The 24,213-nt window shown below is 39.0% G+C and overlaps 1 protein-coding gene and 1 pseudogene across 2 annotated transcripts in view; one reads left to right on the forward strand and one right to left on the reverse strand.

Moving 5' to 3' along the window:
• The window catches only part of LNPK (lunapark, ER junction formation factor), an 85,142-nt gene extending 73,632 nt beyond the window's left edge, over positions 1–11,510 (reverse strand). Inside the window, exons 1-4 of one of the 2 annotated variants that reach the window (XM_059055315.2) lie at positions 11,320–11,510; positions 5,572–5,661; positions 3,905–3,946; positions 2,930–3,117 (exon numbers count right to left, since the gene is read on the reverse strand). In XM_059055315.2, coding sequence (XP_058911298.1) covers positions 2,930–3,117; positions 3,905–3,946; positions 5,572–5,598 — 257 coding nt within the window. In that variant the 5' untranslated portion in view covers positions 5,599–5,661; positions 11,320–11,510. The remainder of the gene's footprint in view (positions 1–2,929; positions 3,118–3,904; positions 3,947–5,571; positions 5,662–11,319) is intronic. The other variant, XM_059055316.2, reaches the window with a different exon arrangement.
• An 8,440-nt stretch (positions 11,511–19,950) lies between these two features.
• Positions 19,951–21,710, forward strand: LOC131751465 (cationic amino acid transporter 3-like; annotated as a pseudogene).
• Positions 21,711–24,213: the final 2,503 nt, after the last annotated feature.

Raw genomic sequence — 24,213 nt, forward strand, 5'->3', positions numbered from 1 at the left:
CTTTTCCCTTACCTTCCATTTCCTCCCATCAAGTTGTCTCAGTTTTACTTCCAAAATATTTCCAAATCATCTGTTCATCTTTACTGCCACTGGGCAGTCCAATCCGTCTTCATTTTTTATTAAACTTCTATAACAGCCTCCTAGCTGATCTCCCGGTTTCTATTTTTGTCCTCCTCTTACTCCATCTCCATAAAATATCACACATGATCTTCTTAGATCTCATCATGCCATTCTTCTACTAAAACCTTTACACTCTTTCCATTTCACCCAAAATAAAATTCAGACTCCTCTCTGTGACCCTCCATGACCTAGATTGTGCAAGCTTACCTTGCATCACTCTTCCTCTCCATCACACACTCCAGATATACCTATGTTTTTGACCCTCGCGTTAAGTCACGCTCTCTCCTACTTCACAGACTTTGCATTTTCCATTCTTTCTTCTTGGAATTTTTTTTTTTTAATTTGAAGAACACATTGATGTAAAAAATTCTAACAATACCAAAAAAAAGCATGTGGAAAGAAACAACTACTTAAAATTCCAACACCTGAGAAAATTACCATTATTATTTTGAGGATAATCCTTTCCTATATCTATGGATATATGTGCTATTACACACTGTATATATAAATACTCTTCCATATATTCCAACTCTTTCCATACTGGTTCTTTCTTGTACTTTAGTTCTCAATTCAAATACCTCCTCAAAAGAGGCCTTCCAGGACCATCCTAAAGTATCCCATTCTTCTCTATCACATCACCTGTTTATTTTCTTCATTGCACTTATCTCTCTCTAAATTGACTATGTTTGTTTACTTGCCTCATTTTTTGTCTGTCCAATCCCAACTGAATGTAAGCTCCCTACTTTCTCAATCACAACGGGCTAACCCAAAACTTAACACATTGCAGGTGCCAAATATTTACTGAATGAACAGATGATGGCTTTGACTAATATTTATAAGCTGCCAAATCCTAAATTTACATCTCCCATTCAAATTTCTCTCCTGAGCTTCATAGTCATACTTAACCATCCCACTTGGCAGCTCTATCTGGATAGACCATAGGTATTTTGGTCTCAGTGGGTCAACTACCTGCTCCTCCTCATGTTGTTCCCTATTTAGATGAATGATGCTACCATCAACCAAATTTCCCAAGCCATGAACTTGAATTTTATCCTTGATGCAATTCTTCCTCTTCACCCCACATCTAACCAATCACCAAGAGCCTCTCCATATTACCTCAATTCTACCTCCTAAATTTCTTCAACCCATCCACTTCATTCAGCCCATCTGTTTCTCTTCAACGCTGCTACCCCGACTCAAGTGCAAATCACCATCAATTGTTTCTCCCCTAGACAACTACAATAACCTTCTAACTTGCTGCTCCGATCCATTCTTACTCCCCTCTAATTTACCCTCCATGCTGTAGCCTCAATGGTATCTTCAAGATAATGATATGATCATGTCATAGTCCTTAAAAATCTTCAGTGGCTTCCCACTATTCTTAGATTAAAACCTAAAATCCTTATCATGGACTATAAGGCCCACAAGAAATATCCTTCATCTAACTATCCAGACTTTTCTCCATAACCCAGTCTTTGGCCTTCTTTCAATTCATTTAACCTACCATGCTCTATCCTCCTTCAGGGTCTTCAAATATGCTCTTCCTTCTGCTTAAAACACTACCTACCATGTCACACCACCCTTGCTACACATACTCATCCTTCAGGTCTCAAACTCAAACATCACTTCCTCAGGAAGGCTGTGGTAGGCAGAATTCTAAAGATATCCCCCCTCTCTCCCCAAGATTTCCATTCTCTGGTTATATTATCAAACAGTAATCTAGGTACTACCATGAAGGGACTTTGCAGATATAATTATTACTCAGTTGATTTTAAGATAGGGAGATTAACCTAGATTATCCTGGTGGGTCTAATACCATCAGTTAAGCCCTTAAAAACAGAGGTTTCTCTCAGCCAAGGGCAAAATAGGAAATCAAAGAGATAAAGCAGAAGTCAGCCAACACCCTGTTTGAGCCTGGAAGCAGATTCTCCGCCCCCAGAGACTCCAGGCCAGCTGATAACTATGATTTAAGCCTGCAAGACCTTAAGCAAAAACCCCAAACTACCTGGACTTCTGACCTACACACCTGTGATATAATAAATGGGTGTTAAGTCACTAAATTTGTGGCAACCGTAGTAAAGAATACAAAGGCCCTTCCCTGACCCCCATGTCCACTCCAGACTGTATTAGGGATCCATTATAATATTTATTATACTTATTACTTAATTTAATGTATGCAGTCTAAGATCTACAGTCAAAGGTTCTGTATTTTTGTGTACCATTCACCATTATAATCCAACATGCACACAATTGGTACCTGTAAATGTTTGTTGATTGAATGAACAAATTTTTCATTCAACTTTCTCTCAAAATTTTCAATCATTCTCATCTCAATTCACACCTCCTGTAAAGTACTGTATTACAAAATATTTCTGTAATAAGGGTCAATTGCTTTATAGCAGTTACTAAAAAGAGGGGAAGGGTGGGATGAATGGAATACATTCAACATGGGGCAGTTGTTCTTTTTGTTTTACAAGTCCTTCATCACTTGCCACTACCCACAATCTGAAATGCCTACTCCATGCCCAATACTCCTAGGGAGCATGAACATGTATTAGAGAATCACAAAAGATTACCATACAGAGCCATTATTACTAATGTCACTGGGTCATATTCTGCAAGTATGTTGGATTGTAAATAAAGGTTTAAAACAATTGTTCTACTTTTTAAAGAAACAGTTTTCAAACTGCAAAAAAATGCAAATTTATTCAATCTGCAACATTATAATTTCATAATAAAAAGAAACTGACTATATTAAAACTATCTAGTCAGGAAGAGGAAAAGTCAACAAAAAGAACATTTTACTTACATTAATGGGAAAGCAAAAAATGGGAGTGTCATGGCAAGTCTTGCTGTAAATTCATCGGGAAGGTACCATAAGTATACAATTAAACATGTAAACAGATAGAGAATTGAAGAGTAGAGAATTAATCTTCCAACCCATAATTTTTGTAATCTCTGATTTTTTTCCCTAAATTCTTCCAATGCTTGAATTTCCTGTGAAGAGAAAGTTATTATGTATTATTAAATCTCAAATTCAAAAAAAAATTAAAATGGTAAAAAAAATTTTAACATGATAGAGCAGTTATAAAGAACTCGTAAAAATTCAATGAAACATAATACCTTAATATTTTAAACAGAACATAATATGAAAAGGAAAATTAAAAATGAAGTTAAAACATGAAAAATGTCTATTATGATTTGACAAATCTTTTTTAATTCAAAATTAAGATATTTAAAAATAATATTTGATAACCTATCAAATTAGCAATGATCAGAGGTATAAAATTAGCATCAATAAATAGTCTTTGTTAAATCAAACAAGTAATAATTCTCCCTGTATAAGGCCTAAAAAAAAAAACTCTGACTATAAAAAGAATTAATAAAAATTGAAACACTGACCCATACTAGATTCTTTCAATCCATTCATCACTCTCAATATTCTCAAAGAATAACCATTTTTTAATGATAGCAAGTATACAAAGCTGTGAAGTTTGCAAACTGATACAAATAGTTGCAGACTATTTTAGAATCTACTTTGTCCTATCTGTAACATTGATTTACACCATGCTGTAGATCAAATTTCACCCTAACATTCACTATTATCTGACACAGACTTCTTAGGTCACTGATAGACTTTGGATTTTAACATTAAATTCTCAGGCTTACTCTATATCACCTCTAAATTCCCATACCAGATCTAGTCTCCAAAGTAATATGTACTAAAATAATATTTATGTAACACCTAAAATGAATTAAAACACCCCAGAGCCAAAGAACATACCTTATCTATATTTTCCAGAACCTCTACAGTTGAAGGTTTTGTCTGTTATAGAAACAGAAATAAGAGACAGCATTAAAACTTGTTATCGCTAACTTAGAAACACTTTGACTTATATAATCATAAAAGAACATTTTAATCCAAAATTAAGTTTTTTCAATGTTATCAAGCAATATATGTATTCCTGGTTTTTTTTACAAATGAGATTTAGACTTAAATAAAAATTATAACTATAAACAAAATTACACAAGACTAAAGAAATAAGATGTACCTACTTAACTTATTTTTAGTCCTAGAAGTACTTTCAACTCTGATAGCTCAATTTTTACCATCCTTAATCAACCCCAATAAAACATACTTTTATTGAGAGAAAATTTGTTTAAATTTTCCTCCAAGAAAAATTTTCTTAGATATGATTATTCAAAATAATTCTATTAAGTTATTACAAATTATTAATTCCATAATAATTCTATTAAATTATTATTATTATAAATTCTATTTTAAAATTCAAGACTAAAGATGGTCTGATTTACTATTGCTAAAAGTTCACTTAGGACTCTGGAGGTTGAAAATCAATAGGCTACCTTCATTCTGAATTCCTAAAGTACTTTTCTGAAGATCAGATTTTTAAAGGGCGTCTAAGAATACTTCACTATTGCAGAGCTTGTTTGTCAAAGGTATTTTTTATATTACCTAGAATAAAAACCAGCCAAAATGGCTCATACAACATTTGAAAAAAGTAATTACCAATTATATACTCAACCATCTAAGAGGGTAATGATTATCAATTCATTGTAGCGCCCACAGGAGTTGTTAATATTAGGTTGAACCATATGAAGTTGCTGTTTATGTAGTCAAAACTGGCAGATTCATATGGTTCAACCTAACAAGAAAGACAAAGGAAGAATAGATAAATTTGATTCTCAGGCAGAACTGTAATAAGGTTTTAAAGGGGGGTGGAGGGTGTCAATGTAATGCCAATCCAAAACAAAGCACCTCCAGCAATAGTCCAAAAACTATATTGTGTACCAAGTATTGCTAGACTCCATTGTTATGGTAAAAAGGAGTCAAAAAATAAGCAAAGTAGTTGTCCTAGACTACATTACCTCCTCTTATACTAGAGAAGAGCATTGACCAGAATATTTTATATTTTATATCTCTAAATTTGAGATACTTCCTCTAAAGACTTAGCCAATAAAATCAAACTATATTTTAAATTTTGTTTAACCTATTAATTCCTAAAAGTATACCTAGTGTGACTTTAGTAAATATTTGTGACAAGCTTTAAGCAAAAAGATACAGCCTATAAAAACATAACTATTGTATAGAATACTTAAATTTCAACTATCTTTCAAGTAGGAGGCAGTATGAAAACAAGAAAAGATAAACATTTGTACCCAAATGTATAAACAGAGAAATAAAAATAATTCATAGGTTAACGTGAAATAATTCTGTTAAACAGAGACATCAGACACCTATAGAGCAAGTAGAACCATTAAAGTCCAAATAAAAAACTAATTCATAAGAGAAGAAAGAAAAAAAATTAAATAGAGTTAGGGATAATATTAAACTACTACTCAAGTCTACACCACAAAGGAGACCCTCACAAATAGCTTTATGTGACACTTTTATATTAGAATAAGAACTGGCCGTAAAGAAAAGTAACTTACCCTCCAACGAGAAAATAATCCACCCATTTTTTTATTTGTAGAAACTGGGCACAATGATAAATATCATCAGTTGTCCAAAGGAATTCACAGCTAGAAATAAAGCAATTATTTTTAAAATTTAAGTTCAACATACAGCATATTCACTATAAAATTTAGATGTTGCAATACTATCCAAAAATACTATAAAATATTAATTTATTTGGACTCCACTTATGTGGAATTTTAATTCAGACAGTCTTGCAGAGAGTCCACCTTTTAAAAATTCCTTTCTTCCAAGCTAAAACATATTTAAAAGTGAAAATAAAGCTGGAAAGACTTTTTAAGTAGCAAGGCATTTTAAAAGTGTATATTCATACCAGTTTGCAATTTTCCGTTCCTTAAAGTAGGTTCCCTATATTGTTCTTCTAAGAAAAATTATGCTGTACTACTTTCATTCTACATTCTCAGATACAGTCATTTCTATCATTCAGCTGTCTCCCAACTAAACTAGTTATTTGGAATTAGGGGTGCTCTACAATGTTTAGATAACATCACCTTACAATAATAGAAAGCCAACAGGATTTTGAGTAAGAAAATAAGGGTTATAAGGCTACCTGTGACAGTGAGCATATCACTTAATGTTTCTGAGCCATAATTTTCTTTTCTGTATATTAAAGTTAATAATACTACCTCTTTTCACAGGATAGCCTTTATTTTTACCATTTTACAGACAAGAAAATTAAGTGGAAAGAAGTTTCGTGATTCACCCAATAGCTCAGAAGAAACATTACCCAAAGCCACTCTATCTTCAGACTTCTGGTCTGTTCACTACCGCTCAACACCCAAATAAACATTTCTTTCTGAAACTGTGTCTAAGTCCCTCAAGTTAAACTGTCATGTCAGCTAGTTGTATCTCATATCCCCTTTTTTTAGTTGTTTTTCTATGACTCTCAAATGTATTAAATATTACCATACATATAAAAACTTACCAGCAATATTATATCCTAAATCAATTTACCAGTCAATAGTTATATAATTTTTAATTCTTTTAAACTGAAATAGTGAAAGTATATTTTCAAACTTACATATTTTTACCAGGTTATAGTTATATACTACCAATGTATAAAACTGCTTCATTCCCACCTAAAAAAAGTTAGGCCATAATTCTTACATTTTTTTAAACCCATAAATATAATCACAAAATAATGCCAGTACAAAGTAAGTACATTCACTCTGCAATACTATTTTTAGGTTGGAATTAGCATCAGGCATGCCTATCTTGAACTTTCTTGGTTAGAAAAGTAACAAAAAGCCTAATTATGAAACACACAAACTGATTTTTACCAACAGAAATACCTATAATCTGTCCTGAAAACTTCTTAAGTTTATAAATGTAATCAATGTTATAAGCCACATTTAAGTCGCAATCTAAATATTATTAATCCTTCAACAGTATATCAGTATTCAAATTTCTAAAGTGTGGTTGTAGGAAATCCAAGAACTTTAATGAATAAAAGTATAAATTTCTGAGTTAAGACATTAAATAGATCTTAAAACCTTAAGATGCTAAAAATCACCAAGAAAGGTGGCTGGGAAGGGAAGATTCAGATGAACCACTTAACTTGTGTATTTTCAAAGTATACATTATGCCATGTATACGTTGAATGCATGTGCTATACACCACTATGTATGGTATACAGCACAGTGTTTTGTACACAACTGACCTACACATTTTGGTTTGAAACAGTTTATAGCTATCACAAATCAGAATTTTTTATTTTTTTATTTTTATTTTTTTGCGGTATGGGGGCCTCTCTCTGTTGTGGCCTCTCCCGTTGCGGAGCCTGAGCTCCGGACGCGCAGGCTCAGCGGCCATGGCTCACGGGCCCAGCCGCTCCGCGGCATGTGGGATCTTCCCAGACCGGGGCACGAACCCGTATCCCCTGCATTGGCAGGTGGACTCTCAACCACTGCGCCACCAGGGAAGCCCACAAATCAGAATTTTTAATATTTGAAAGTAATGACAACAATAATATCATTTAAACACTTGGTAAGGACTTAATCTTCTAGCAGGCCCTAAAACAAATGCTTTGCATGAACTTTATCATTTAGATACTACCATCACTCTATTTTACAAATGACAAAACTGAGTCTACAGAAGTGAAGTAATTTGCTAAGTTCCCAAAGACAGTAAGCAGCAGAGCCAGACCCAGTATTTTAGTTTTGATTTTTTTAAAAAGCAACAAGTTAGGGGTAGTGGCTTAAGAGATACAAAGTACTATGTATAAAATAAGTTACAAGGATATACTGTACAACACAGGGAATATAGCCAACTTTTATAACTATAAATGGAGTATAATCTTTAAAAATTGTAAATCACTATGTTATACACCCGAAACTTATATGATATTGTAAATCAATTATAGCTCAATTAAAAAGGCCAAAAAAAGCAACAAGTTACTTCTAATAACTCAAAATCAGAAATTAAGTCTTTCTGCAGATTAGATTGGAATATTTATATATAAAACATATAAAAGCACCTCAGACATTCTCAAATAGCTGGTAAACAGAGCTACTGAAGTGGAAAGTTATAAACATAAGACACAGGGTTAGTACAGTGTATCATGTAGCTCAATTCCTTCATTTGATTAAATCTGAATGCTTAAATCTGCATGGAAGAGAAGCTAAATGACGTGCCAAAATCATGCAGCTCCAGCTTGGGGCAGAACTGGTGCTAGAAGTCTGCAAATACTGCCTCTACTTGTTTACTGCACATCACTTTTAAAATACATGTAATATGAAATGTATGCATAATATTACAATTAATACCAACTTTGACATCAATTATTTGCTTGGAGAATTGTTTTGGTGTTAATGAAACAAACTACATAAGATCCCTTTAAGATCCCTGAAGCAGAGAACTGTGCTTCTAAATTTGTCCTCTAGAACAACACACTATGGTAATAGTCATTAAATGCCATATTCATCCTTTCAGGTTCATAATCAAAGAGCCAATCAACCCTCATTGTCCCAACATTTTTTCTATCAAATTCTGGTATTTGTTACGGAAGCCTGATTTACTATAATACACATGTATAAGTAGTACTTTCCAACAGATATGAAAGCATAACAAAATTAAATAAATTATTTCTCTACAACTTTAATTTCATACCTCTTCTATTTCCAAACACTTTTTCCCTCCTTGCCACCTGAACATCTTAACTCCAATTCCTGTGGCCCATTACTATGAAACCTTGGGCAAATAAAAAACTTAACCTCTCAGTTACTCCTTATCTTCATCTGCAAAAGAGCGATAGTTAAGAACCCTCTCAAATGTTGAAAAGCTTAAACAACATAATGTATTCTAAAGTACTTACAACAGTGCCTGACACATACTAATTTCTCGATACAAATTGTTTTTACTGCTGTGGTTGCTGCCCTTTTCTAGTCCATCTCTGCTTCCTTTCAATACAGGGAAAATACATGGGAATCAAATAACTAGCATTTCTTTCTGAAGCATAAATCAATTTGCTTGTGCTTGAGTGGACAGATGGTTCAATTTCAAGTGGCCTGTCCCAAGAAATCTTCCATGAACGTGTATAAAGAGTCTCTTTCCACTACGATATCACAATGGGACCTGACAATGACCTTAAGAGCTGGGTGTATCTAATGTGTTTTTCAATAAATAACACCCACCATATTATTTGAATGTTTTCTGTTAACTGCTATTCACACTCAGGTTTAGATGTCAGAATTTGAAATCCTGGGATGTGTTATTCTTAAATTTTTAGCTTACTTCAAGTCATATTGAAATAATGGAATAAAAAAGGTCTTGATTCAAAATATGACTCAACCACATACTAGCTACATGATCTTGTATAAACGAAACTCTCTAAGCCTCAGTTCAGCATTTGTAAAGTGGTGAAAATATCTACATCTACGCTTCACAAAATTGTTGCATGAGTTAAATGAAATTATGTATCACTTGGTAATGAAATAATAAGTGTATAATAAATTATAGACATTATTACTACTATTACCAGAAAGCACATGTAGTACGGCAATACTTCTCATATGGAACACATTTCTTTCTAACTTCTTGTAAATAAACTTTCATAATTTTAAAATTGGAAAATAAAGTTACTTTGTATTTTAACTGAAATTGTATTGCTCTCATTTTCTCCAGTATAAAAAATAAAACAAAATACTCTGAAGACTCGTACATTAAAATAACCTTTAACAGCAAAGGAAGTTTAGTTTTATGTTTATCAAGTTCCAAACTTAGGTAGAAACTATTGTTAAGTAGAAACTACTGTCACCATCAACAGTACCTCTATAACACACTGGACTATTCAATTTGAGATTAAAAGTGTTTGTTCTAGAACTCTAACTTTCAAATATCCTAATGGAAAAGACAATTCTGAAATATCCCAAACCACCATATTTATTGCTCAAAAATAAAATTACTGAAAAGAAGTACATCTCTAAAAGCACTTTTATTATATAATGATTAAGTTCTGGTCTTCATGGTAAGTCAATGCTCATTCTGAACTAAATACTACCAAAAAATGACTATTTGATTGTAAAGATTTCTCCTATAAATCATACCTGTCATAAGCCATATAATTTCTTCCTTTTTTTTGTTCTTTCAAGTTAATAATATGTAAACACTAAGGTTTTTAACAGCAATGGATTGATGCCAGTAGATGACGGAGAAACTTGAAATTCTAATTTTAAATGTTTAAAAAAAATGTGTTGAAAATCAACTTAGTCCTCCTAAAATGAAACTACAGGGGCTGTTGAAGACAAGAGATTAGCATTCCCTGCCAGTTTGAACATATGCCTAAAACCAAGTTTACTCACATCCACACAAACTGCTGTTGAATTTTGTGTGGTGACAATTTTGTCAGTGGTGACACCCAGGCCACTGAGAAAGGAGAATAAAGTCGACACAAGGCACCACAAACCAGAAGCCTACTGGGAAAAGCGGAATATGGAAAATTCAGTGAGTCACAAATTTTACTTAGGAGGGCACCATCAGCAAAACTGAGTGCACCAATCCCAACTGTCTCTCAATCCCCTTACTCTGCATTCAAGAATTAAAACTATGATGTAGTTTAGATTTGCTCTTCTCCTTCTGCCATGCGTATATCACCCACGCAATCTCGCCCTTCCCTCCACCCCACCATTGCTCAAAAAAGGACTACAGTCGAAGAGAGGCTTCTCTAAGCAGCATACAATCCACGCCCACACTCCTGGGCCGAACAGCGTGACACTGACAGTTTTCGGTCCCTCCCGATCTCACCAACTCGTGGCGTCTCCGCACAACTCAGCAAAAGACAGGGTAGAACCCACTCAAAGCGATGGCTTAGTGTAGGACCTTCTGACCCTTCGACCGAACAGGGAGGTGGGCCAAAGAGACGATGCTCAGCTCAACCCAGTCACTGCCCCCCTTACCCGCCCCGAATCTCCGAGAAAAGGCTGGGGAACCAACTGCCCTCGGGGAACAGAAAGGGGTCTCCAGCACTCCAGAGCCACCCCTGCCACTGTGCTGGGAAACAAAGGGGATCAGGGGGCGAGACAGGATCAGCACGCAGCCGGGCAGGAGCTCGACTAGCCGCCGCCGCAGAGCTCGTAGGCCACTCGGCATGGGGAGGAGGCGCCCGGGAGAGGCAAGCGGGGAAACCCGAAGCGTATTTCCCAGGGAAAAGCTCAGCGCACCTCCCCTCTGCCGAACGCTTCCAACGGCCCTCATTTTGACCCCTCTACCTTCAAGTAGAAGCGGGAAAAGCCCGGCTCTGGCTTCCAGCTCTGCCAGCTTCGGCCGCCACAGCGCAGCCCACCTCCGGAGCAGGCAGCAGCCGCCACTGATAGAGCGATGGCCTCAGCCAACTTCCCATCAAACCCCGCGCTCCCGCCGCCGGCCAATCGGCGCCGCAGCCGGCGCGCGGCGCTCCCCCGTTACGTAACCTTGACCGGGGCGGGCAGTTGGGGGACGAGGCCGGCGGTGGGCCAGAGGAGTTCTGTCCCTGTGGCTTCCGAGGCAAAATAGGGTGCTCGTCGTCGCGTCTCACAGGTGGACTGTCATTTATTATGACTCTTACCAGTACAGTTACTTCTTACTCCTCCTCTGACTCCTTTTCTTTTAGAGCCTGTTCTGCCAAGTCTTACCGGCGAAAGAAAACCCCGAAATTGGTCCTGATGGTCCTAGACCGCCGCGGGAAAGAAGAGTGCCCTTGGGTGGAGATGGATGCACCTGGAAAGGAGTCCGCCGTGAAGAGTGCCCGACCAGCTGTCATCCAACCGGCAGCAGAGCAAGTTAATGCTACACCGCTTAGAAGAGACGGGTTCCCAAACAAGCCAGTGGAGAAATTCAGCCTAGACTCCAGGAGTGCTTGAAGCTTTTTATGACTCTTGGACGCCAAAAAGGGTCATTTGATATCTGGGCGCTTACCATTGTGTGGTAAACGTCGAATGCCCAAGGTGTTGATTTCAAACTTGTGGATGACCAACATAAGCTGAGTTTTCTATCTCTTACCTTAAGAACACTCCTTTCACACGTCCTGGTACTAGGCCCACGAATAAACCACCTAGGTTTTATTTGCCTCAGATTTGAAACTTTGGCTAAAGAGTGTTAAATCTCCTAGTCAACTGGGAATGACAAGTCTAAATAACAAATGGCACTTGAACCACACAAGGTAATGTTGGAGAAGCATAGAGAAACCTCAGCAAAAGCTTTTGTCACATTTTACCCCTGTGTGCAAACATTTTTCATGGGATTTTTCTATTTTATTTAGTTACATACACATTTTAAAATAATGAAAAGTGTCCATAGTTTTTAAAGAGTATAATCGTTTTAATATACTACATTTAAACTTTGACAACCAAACAGGTAAAGTAAGAAAAAAAAGTAAGCATAGGGCTTCCCTGGTGGCGCAGTTGTTGAGAATCCGCCTGCCGATGCAGGGGACACGGGTTCGTGCCCCAGTCCGGGAAGATCCCACATACCGCAGAGCGGCTGGGCCTGTGAGCCATGGCCGCTGAGCCTGCGCGTCCGGAGCCTGTGCTCCGCAACGGGAGAGGCCGCAACAGTGAGAGGCCCGCGTACCACAAAAAAAAAAAAAAAGTAAGCATAGTATCTAGTTGGTAAGAATAATTTATTATACTGGAAGCTACCAGATAATTCACTGTAGAGTTGCTTAACTGCTAAAATCTTTAGTTATAGCTTTGTAAACTTGAAAAGAAGGGAAGGAAACCAAAGTTTTTTCTCGTACTCTGGGTCAGACACTTTACAAATCTAAGAGAAAATGTAAAGAAACATTTCACCTATTCTGGTATGGAAATTTAATCATTTTGTTTTTTCAGCCTTTGCTTTTTCAAAATGGTTTTTTTAAAAATAAATAAATAAATGAAAGGCCTGTGCAAGACTTAGAGGCCATACTAATGGTTACCAGGGGGAAGGGTGGGGGGGAGGAGGGATAGCTAGGGAGTTTGGGATTGATATGTACACACTACTATATTTAAAATGGATAACCAACAAGGACCTACTGTATAGCACAGGGAACTCTGCTCAATATTATGTAACAACCTAAATGGGAAAAGAATTGGAAAAAGAATAGATACATGTATATGTTAAAAAAATAAAAAAGGCCTGTGCAGTTTTGCAAATGAATCTCCTCACCTCAGGACAATCTCTTTTCCTAAGAGAACAAGGAAGAAATGTTTTCTACTTGCTAATGATTTGTTCTTTAGTTTTTTTGGGTTTTAAATATTTATTTGGTTGCACCAGATCTTAGCTGTGGCTCACAGCCTCCTTAGTTGCAGCTCACAGCCTCCTTAGTTGCGGCTCACAGCCTCCTTAGTTGCAGCATGCATGAGAGATCTAGTTCCCTGAGCAGGGATCGAACCCAGGCCCCCTGCATTAGGAGTGCAGTCTTATCCACTGCACCACCAGGGAAGTCCCTGTTCTCTAGTTTTAATTGAGCCATCAAGATCTACTGTAAAGGGGACAAAAACAGGAGAGGGAAACAGAAAAGAGCTAACTGGGTGCAAGAGATTCCATAAGCCTAATCCTGAGACAAAATTCCCTAGGTAATTGATCTACAAGAGAAGAGATTTGTCCTGGCAAGGGAAGAGAGAAGATCATTAAATAATTAACTTTTTAAAATCCTCCCAGCAACGTTTTAAGGTATCAGTATTCAAATGAAACTGAAAAGTAGAAAAATTATACATATATCATTGAAGGTAATGCTAACACTACCTCTATCAAGTGGTAAGAGTTTGTAGGCACAGTGAGGGAAGACATTAGAAGCAGAGAAATAAGCATATGCACTATGTGGCTGTACTACAAGCTACAACAGTCATTCCAAATATTTACTGAGGACAAGACCCTGTGTTAAGTGCTAGGGATACAGAGATAAGTAAAACAGCTGTCCTAAAGCAACTGATGCTAGTGAGAGAAGCCTTCAAGAAAACAACAACAACAGAATACAATATAAGGTAAATAAGTGTTGTGGTAGAGGCAAATTTCAAAAGATTGGAAAATGATTAGGCAACAAGAGCCAGAGGGGATGTGGGAAAGCCAATGAAGGTGGTTCTTCAGTTGAGTCCGAATATTCATCCTAAAAGTTGTTCTGGAATAGGTTCTAAGGAAGTGAAATCAAACAAGAGAGAAGATGAGCAAGGAAACAAACTATTCTAGGCAAAGGAATTCAAAAATGTCTAATTCAACAAATAAGTGAGCCACATTTATTTAGATAAATAAATGAAAGTTGCAAGAGATAGGTGCTCTGAGAGCTTACATTAGGGTCATTCACTGATGTGGTCAGAAAAGTTAGGTAAGGCATGCTTGAGGAGGTCTCCTGGAAGAGAAATCTGAAGGATGAGAGACTGAAGAAAGGAGAAAAGGAAACAGGGAACATCGTATCTTTTGTCAGGAGTGAACAGTGCAAACCTGAGGGACTGAAAGGAAGCCATTGTGGCTAGAGCATAGTTTGCAAGGAGACCAAACTAAGCAGAACTTGGTTGGCCATACTGAGAACCTTCATCTTTTTCTTCAGAGCAAAGTGGAGAAGGGATATGACCTGATCAGATCTGTGTTTTGAAAAGATCATTCCAGATGCAATGTGGGAACATGAACAGGATCAGCCTTGGACCAGTTAGGATCTATGGGTCATGGTTAGCGTTGGTAGTAAGTAATTCAAGTGGACTGGGATGGGCACAAGGAGATGGAGACAAGTGCAGAAAATGGAACGATTTAGGAAGTGAAATAGAAGGTCTTGGGAATGGATTCAGATAAGGCAGAGTGGAATGAATGGGGATTGAGGGAGAGGAAGGAGTCAGAAACGATGGGATTTCTGGCAGGCCCAGTGGGTGGATAACAATGCTCACTGAGGTGTGGGGCACACTGAAAGAGAGTCGGATTTGGGGGAAGATGGTGATATCAATTCGAACATGTTGAGTCTCAGGTGTTTTCAGGACTTCAAGGAGAGATGTCATGTAAACAGATCTATGGGTCTGCAGCACTGAGAAGTCTGGGCTGGAGAAAAAGTATTTTACGGTTTGTAATATGTTCTTTTCCACAGGTACTTATTTTTTCAAAATGCAAATATTACAAATATTGTGGAAAAATGAAATAAAAAGTAGAAGTCTCTAGAGCTGTTTCCCAAACTTCCTTTCAAATTACCTGGGAACTTCATTTTGAAGAAAACAAGTTCTCAGGCTTCTACCCTATAGATTCTGATTATACATGTCCAGTATAAAGCCTCAAAATTCGGATTTTTAACAAGTGCCACTGGTGATTCTTCCTCTCAGTGATTTTCTCTGAGCGATGGTACTCCAGTGCCAGAGGCCCCCTGCATGAGAGTTATCATAAGTGCTTATTAAAATATAGACTCTTGGGCCCTGCAGACTAAAATCTCTAGGGATGGGAGGACTGGAGAAAGGCAGATGGTACAGTACCAGGTTGTCCAAGATTTCACCATCTATGGCAGAGGTGTCCTAGGCCCTCCACCAGGCAGTTCAGAGGAGAGCTGGTGTCCTTTGTTGTATGATGCAAATGTAGGCAGCAGGCAGCCCTGGCAGGCTGGTATGATAACAGCTTTCCTGGCTCCTAGCCCAGGCCTCCCGCCCTGTCCATTGAAATGGTGCTTATCCTATTCCGATGCTCTCTTTTTCTGCCACTCCTATCAAACCTCGTCCTTCCCTCCCAGGGGAAGGTGTTATGGGTGTTATGCTCCGTATACTCCTCCCAGTTCAGAGGCTTCTTTTAGCTAATCTGGCCAGGGTTGGGAGAGAAATAGGTTCAAATGCTACGTTTCACTCTCAGCAAAGTTTTTTTTATTCTCAAGAACCTACTTTGTAAGCGTTTTGTTTTTAAAGACTGAATTGTTAGTGTCACTGTAACATCTCTATTTCTCTATGAGGTACTGTAGATGTAGAGGAAGAATCAGAAAGTATTGGGGGGGGGGGAAGAGAAGATTAGAATTTTTTTTTTTGGCTGTGCCACGCAGCATGCAGGATATTAGTTCCCTTACCAGGGATCAAACCCACACTCCACACTCTCTGCAGTGGAAGTGTGGAGCCTCAACCACTGGACCGCCAGGGAAGCCTCTAGAATTATTTTTTGTGATGGAAAATACAGCAAACACACAGAATAGTTCATTAAACAGATGTGTACTGCTTAAAGACTATAACCCAAACACTCATGTAACCCCCACTGGGTCAGAAAGTAGAACATTATCAACATCCCAAAAGGCCCCAAAGTTCCCCTTCCTTTATAACCCCCAAGTACCTAGGGTTAATAACCACTGTCATGATTATTAACATATTCACTTTCTTGTTTTTCTTTATAGTTTTATTGACTAGTTACTCAAACAATATAGCTTATGCCTGTCTTTCAACTCTATGTAAATAGAATCATAGAGTAAGTTTTTTTTCACATCTTGAATGTTTTTAATCAAAGTTATATCTTTAAGATTCATCCATGTGGGGCTTCCCTGGTGGCGCAGCGGTTGAGAGTCAGCCTGCTGATGCAGGGGACGCGGGTTCATGCCCCGGTCCGGGAAGATCCCACATGCCGTGGAGCGGCCGGGCCCGTGAGCCATGGCCGCTGAGCCTGAGCGTCCAGAGCCTGTGCTCCGCAACGGGAGGGGCCACAACAGTGAGAGGCCCGCGTACCGCCAAAAAAAAAAAAAAAGATTCATCCATGTGGATGTGGCTATAGATTTTTATTAAAATTTTTTTAACTGTATGTATTAATTTCAGGGAGAATAATATCCTTCCACATGAGCCTTCCCTTTCTGGAATGTGGTACAACTCTACATTTGTTCAAGTGTCCTCATGTATTTTCCCAAAAAAATTTCATTTTCATCATATGAGTCTCGTATGTTATAATAGGTAGAATTCTAAAGATGGCCCTCCAAGATTCCCATCCCCTGGTTAGCCAATAAAACAATAGTCCTGCTGTGAAGGCCTTTTACGAATGTAAAAGAGGCAACCCTGAGCTCCAGGGACTGGGCCTTGAAGGACATGTTCAGGTTGGAGGGCACACATGTGGACCAGGAGGCGACCAGGCTCCGCTCCAGAACCAGCCTCTAGAGTGACCTTTCTAGCCCCAGGCTGTGCTTGTGCATCCTTGGGGGACGCAGGAGGCAGATACTGCCGTGCCTGGGCCCCGCACCAGGCTAACCACATGCCGTTACTCGAAATGAGCTACAACATGCCTGGATTTCTGATCTACAGAACTGCGGTATAATAAATCAGTGTTGTTTAAGATGCGAGTGTTGCAGTAATGTGTTATGGCAGCAAAAGAAAATTAATACACACCTTTCTTATTAAGCAAAAATCTTTTTGGCTCATCAAGTAGGCCTTTACTTGAAGTAGGATGATACCAGGGAGGTCACACGACTCAAGTCCTATAGCTGAGATCACTTCACCTTTTATAATCCAGACTAAAAATGCACGTATAGCTACTGAAGGTGGCACTTGAAGCTACTCTCAGTTGCCTCTGAAGCTGGGTTTGGTAGATCGATAGTGCTTGGGAGGAGAGGGACGACAAGTCGGGGAAAGCACAGCAACAAAAGCCAAGAGCTTGCGGTGCAGCAGAAGGAGCACTGCGGCTCCTCAACCTGTTTGCTCACTTCACATTTAGATTCATCCAGCCCATGCTCTGGAAGCAAATGCATGCTAAATGTAGTTCCCATGTTCCAATAAGGAAAGTGAAGAAAGAAATAAAGGCTAGATTGCTGTGAAATAACTGAAAATAAAGCTGGACATTTATCAAGTCTAACATTAAAGATTCATCTATTATCATAAATAGTGAGTAATTCCAGAGACCATTTGTGTCTGAAAGGCATAATTGAAAATTAGAACACAAAGTGTCCTGGCATGTAGATAGTTACATGTGAGCTCAATCTAGTTACTGAAAAAGAAAGGAACATGTCCCTCTTAAAATGAAAAATAAAACAAAAAACTTTGCTTGTTCTGGAAAAATATATATGTAAACTAAGCTAAAATAAATTATTGGCTTCCTGTCCAGTAATTCTACAAGATGGTTCTAATGCTACCTGAAAAATAATGATACACATGACAAATCAGGGAGCTAGTGAAACTTGAGTCTTCACTTGTATGCATGTAAAGCTTACACATAAAACAAGAAAGATGTAGCTTTAGCTAATTCATACTGAGATTTATTGTTAATAGGAGTCATAAGAGTACATGGGATTTTACAAAGCATAAAATATGGAAGACAAATTTTCTGCCCTGAGGAGCTTAGTAAAACGTATAGGCAGTAGCTAACACGAAAAATATTAAGTCATGATGATTTACAAGTGATCACCAATGGGAGACTGGGTATAAAAAAAAAAGGTGTCATAAAAACAGAGAATTGGGAAATGCCAGGGATTTGATAAAAGATTGCAAAAGCTTGAAGGAAGAATGAAAAAGAGATGTGAGAAATGAAAGACAAAGCTCTGAGAAATGAGGAAGGAGAAAAAACTGAAGGTAAAGATAGAAGAAAAGACTTGCCACTGTGAGGCATGAACCAATAAATGAGAAAAAACGTAGGATTGATTTGCTTGACAAACCTCTGAAATTAGACAACTGATAATCCTAACTATACAACTCATTTCTTATAAAGTTTAAGAGCTAATTTTCCCAAACAGTAGACACCAAACCAAACTTCTTGTTCAAGCCAAATTATTCCATCTATAACATATGTATATATAAATAAGATTCTGTACAACTCTTTATGCAGCTGAATTGTGAACAACTTAAAGCTTAAGAATACTTTTTAGCTATAATGTAAAAGGAACTTCACTTTAGACTATATATTCAAAAGCAGTAGTGGGCTTCCCTGGTGGCACAGTGGTTGAGAGTCCGCCTGCCGATGCAGGGGACAGTGTCGGGTTTGTGCCCCGGTTGGGGAAGATCCCACAAGCCGCGGAGCGGCTGGGCCCGTGAGCCATGGCCGCTGAGCCTGCGCATCCGGAGCCTGTGCATCCGGAGCCTGTGCTCCGCAACGGAAGAGGCCACAACAGTGAGAGGCCCGCGTACCGAAAAAAAAAAAAAAAAAAAAGCAGTAGTATTCTTTATATATACACATATGTTCTAGGAAAGTCCCAATGCTATGGCAATACTGAAATCAGACCCAATATTTCTCTCCAACATAAAGGCCAACTTTCTGTGCAGTGTATTCAGGGCCCACACCATCTTCATGTGCTACCTTTGTGGACACAGCAGGTGTACAGTTTTCTCTTTATTCACCAAATAGGTCATACTCAGGAAACTGTTCAAAAAATTTGCGCATCTTTAAATGACATTGTCTTTTTTTTTTTTTTGTGGTATGCAGGCCTCTCACTGTTGTGGCCTCTCCCGTTGCGGAGCACAGGCTCCGGACGCGCAGGCCCATCGGCCATGGCTCACCGGCCCAGCCGCTCCGCGGTACGTGGGATCTTCCCGGACTGGGGCACGAACCCGTGTCCCCTGCATCGGCAGGCAGACTCTCAACCACTGCACCACTAGGGAAGCCACTAGGGAAGCCCCTAGGGAAGCCCTTAGGGAAGTCCCTAGAATGACAGTCTTTTTAATGGCTGTGTTATATTCAATTGAAAGGATGTAGCATTCTTCATCATCATTATTTAGGTTGCTTCTGATCTTTTAACAATCACAAGCAATGCAAAAAAGCCCGTAACCTTTTACATGTGCCGTTTCTTTCTATATCAATATACATCTGTAAGAATTTCTAGAAGCAGCTGCTTTGAAGCCTGAGCAACTAAACTCGGCAGCCACAACCCAACTCGGCTGAACTCAGCTTCACCAAACCCTATCCGAGACGTTCTACGCCCTGGGCTTGCAACAGCTCCCTGATCCTTCCTAGCATCCTCTTCAATTTCAGCTAGAATGCTGTGGCAGGCGCTTTGAAGATTTGGTCAAAAGCTGGCATGCAGACATACACTGGAGACAGGCATGGCTGAGACTCGCCCTGCCAAATGCCTGACCACTCTGGATTTAGTGGCCCTAGGTGTGGACAGCACATTGGGTGCAGGGCAGCACATTGGGTGCAGGGCAGCACATTGGGTGCAGGCGTGTATGTCCTGGCTGACGAGGTGGCCAAAGATAAAGGAGGACCATCCATTGTGATCTGCTTTCTAGTGGCTGCCCTATATCTTCTATGTTGGCTGGGCTGTGCTATGCGGAGTTTGATGCTCAGGTTCCCCATTCTGGTTCTGCATATCTCTACAGCCATGTCACTGTGGATGAACTCTGGGATGGAACCTCATCCTCTCCTATGTCATCGGTACAGCCAGTGTGGCCTGGGCCTGGAGCTCAGCTTTTGACAACCTGATTGGGAACCACATCTCTCAGAGCCTGCAGCGGACCATCTCACTGCATGTTCCCCATGTTCTCGCAGAATATCCAGACTTTTTTGCTATGGGCCTTGTGTTGTTGCTCACTGGATTGCTGGCTCTGGGGGCTAGTGAGTTGGCCCGGGTTACCAAAGTGTTCACAGTGGTGAATCTTTTGATGCTCAGTTTTGTCATCATCTCTGGCTTCATTATGGGAGATCTGCATAACTGGAAGCTCACAGAAGAGGACTACAAACTGGCCATGGCTGGACTCAATGACACCTATAGCTTGGGCCCTCTGGGCTCTGGAGGGTTTGTGCCTTTCAGCTTCTAGGGGATTCTCCTTGGAGCAGCGACCTGTTTCCATGCATTTGTTGGTTTTGACTGTATTGCTACCACTGGGGAAGAGGCCCAGAATCCCCAGTGTTCCCTCCCCACAGGCATTGTGATTTCACTCTTCGTCTGCTTTTTGGCCTATTTTGCTGTCTCTTTGGCACTCACGCTCATAATGCCTTACTATCAGCTTCAACCCGAGAGCCCCTTGCCTGAGGCCTTTCTCTATACTGGATGGGCCCCTGCCCGCTATGTTGTAGCCATCAGATCCCTCTGTGCTCTTTCTACCAGCCTCTGGGCTCTATGTTCTCCACGCCTCGGGTGATCTACGCAATGGCAGAGGATGGCTTCCTATTTCGTGTCCTTGCCGGGAACCACACCGGCACACACACCCTCATCGTGGCCACTGTGGTCTCTGGCATTATCACAGGATTCATGGCATTCCTCTTTGAACTTACTGATCTGGTGGACCTCATGTCAATTGGGACCCTGCTTGCTTACTCCCTGGTGGCTATTTGTGTTCTCATCCTCAGGTATCAGCCTGACCAGGAGATGAAGTGGAGTTGCAGGAGGAGGAGATCCATGAAGCAGAGAAGCTGACCCTACAGGGACTATTTTGTCCACTCAACTCCATCCCCACTCCACTCTCTGGCGAAGTTGTCTATGTTTGTTCCTCACTGCTTGCTCTACTGCTGAGTGTCCTTTGCCTGGTGCTGGCCCAGTGGTCCACTTCACTTTAAGGTACCTGCTTTGCCTCTCCTCCCACTAATGAGCATCTTTGTGAATATCTACCTTATGATGCAGGTGACAGCTGGCACCTGGGCCCGATTTGGGGTCTGGATGCTGATTGGGTTTGCTATCTACTTTGGCTATGGGATGCAGCACAGCCTGGAAGAGGTGAAGAGTGACCAACCCCCACTCGAGTCTAGGGCCAAAACTGTAGACCTGGATTTCAGCAGTGCCTGTATACATTTGATCTGACATAATCACACCTGAGTGCTCTCTGGTCTCCCCACACAATAATGGAGAGTACTCTTGACCACACGGAGAGCTAGGCTTCCCATGGGATGTTGGTGGTGGAACACAGATAGAACTCTGTAGTTATTGTGGAGCGAAGAATGTGTCTTTGCTGTTTCTTATCTTTCTTTTTTTCACTTGTCTACTTTTTAATTGTATCTGTAGCTGATTACTGGCTTTTAAAAATTATTATTAAAAGAAACTAGAAATTAAAAAAAGAATTTCTAGAAGTAGAATTGCTGGGCTAAAGGATCTATACAACTACAGTTTCAACAGATATTGCCAAATTATCCTCCACAGAGGTTGTACTAAGTTACATTCCCACCAGAAATGCCTTTTTCCCCACCCTGGACAGCACAGTGTATGATCACATTTAAAAAATTTTTGACAGCATGATAGTTTTAAAAAATGGTATCTCACAACATTGTAAATCAACTATACTTCAATTTTTTAAAATGGTATCTCATCATAGCTTTGTATTTTTTCTAATTATGAGGGAGGTGGATCATCACTTCATGTGTTTAAGAGCAACATTTACTTTCAAGGCTCATTATGTAAAGAGTAGTCAATATTTCGTTCCAAATTTGACTAGATTTTTTTCCTTTCAATGAAAAAAAAAACCCTCCTACTGAGTTGTAGCTTTATAACAGCTACCATTAAAATAAATAGATAGATAGATAAATAAATAAATAAAAACATTACAACACTTTAGAATATAAAAGCAGAGTTTTTCAACCTTTTCTGGAAGAATTTAAAAGTTTATCTTTGGATTGTAACAAAGATGTGAAATTTCACTGAGATTATCTATTAGTAAAGTTGGAAATCCCCACAGTATATAAATGCTCAATTTGAATTGCTTTTCACAATTCCATGCCAAAATGCAAAAAAAAACCCCAAAAACCAATAAAAAATGTTTTCCTTCAAAACAGTAGCTGTGATATTATTCAGTAATAAAAAGTTAAACTTCTAAGACTTAGAAAATCCCTCTTCTAATGAAAGCTTGTCTTTAGGGACCTTCTAACATGATTATTGATGAGTAACCTAAGTATAGTATAAATTTTAATGCAGTATCCATAAATAACATTCTTACATTGTTGCTAAAGTTGTAACACCAATGTAAATAAACATTATAAATGAATGTCAATAGTAATGTTTCCCTCTGTTCTATGTCATTTCACTGTTGGCATTAAACCATTCACTTTCTTTTTTTAATTTTTTAAAATTTTTATTGGAGTATAGTTGATTTACAATGTTGTGTTAGTTTCTGCTGTATAGCAAAGTGAACCAGTTATATGTATATACATATATCCACCCTTTTTAAGATTATTTTCCCATATAGGACATTAAAGAGTATTGAGTAGAGTTCCCTGTGCTATACAGTAGGTCTTTATTAGTTATCTATTTTATATAGAGTAGTATACCATTATCTTTTACTCATTGTTATAAAAGTTAGTCTTACTAAATAAAATCTAGCACTTGAAATGTATCAAAAATCTTAGAACTTTTCTAGTTATTTTGTATTGATAGTATGGAAATACTTAATATTTTTAATATATTTTTAGGGGGGGGCAATCAGTCTTCTCACTCCCTACTTTCCACCTGATCATCCTCATCCAGAGAAACAGCTCTCTCAAGTTACAGATAAGAGATGCCAATTAATCAATCCGGCTGGTCACTGGAGTGAAAGATGTCACTGCCAGATCCCCTGATAACCTGTATAGTGGCACAGACTCCTGGAATTGAAAAGGAGCCAGCTTGCGGAGTCATTTAATCCAGACCTCTCTCTTCCTGCAAGGCTCTGCCTGAAATGTCTAAGACAGATGGTTTGTCCTTAAAATTCACCAGGGACAGAGATTCTACAGTATTACTCTGGAGCCTTTTCTAATGTTTAATCACTATTACTGTCAGGTTAGCTTAAGCTCTTTCCTGCTAGTTTTTCCTCTGCAGACATGGAAAACAGTTGGTCAGCAACCTCTTTATAATCACCTTTCCAATAGGCAAAGACAGTTACCAAGGTGCCCTTCAGCCTTGTTTTTTCAAGTTTACACAATTTATCTTCTATCCATTTTTAATATACCAATATTTAATCTCTATATAACTATTTTATCTCATTAAACATTTGGATTACTTTTCATTAAACTCTTTTTTAAAAAATTTTATTTTTAAAAATTTTTGGCTGCATTGGGTCTTTGTTGCTGCACGTGGGCTTTCTCTAGTTGCGGCGAGCAGGGGCTACTCTTCCTTGCGGTGTGTGGGCTTGTCATTGTGTTGGCTTCTCTTGTTGTGGAACACGGGGTCTAGGCACGCAGGCTTCAGTAGTTGTGGCACGTGGGCTCACATTGTGACTGGCAGGCTCTAGAACACAGGCTCAGTAGTTGTGGTGCACAAGGCTTAGTTGCTCCATGGCATGGGGGATCTTCCTGGACCAGGGCTCAAACCCGTGTCCCCTGCATCAGCAGGCGGATTC

The sequence above is a fragment of the Kogia breviceps genome, chromosome 2, assembly GCF_026419965.1.
Source record: "Kogia breviceps isolate mKogBre1 chromosome 2, mKogBre1 haplotype 1, whole genome shotgun sequence".
NCBI classification, from domain to species: Eukaryota; Metazoa; Chordata; class Mammalia; order Artiodactyla; family Physeteridae; genus Kogia; species Kogia breviceps.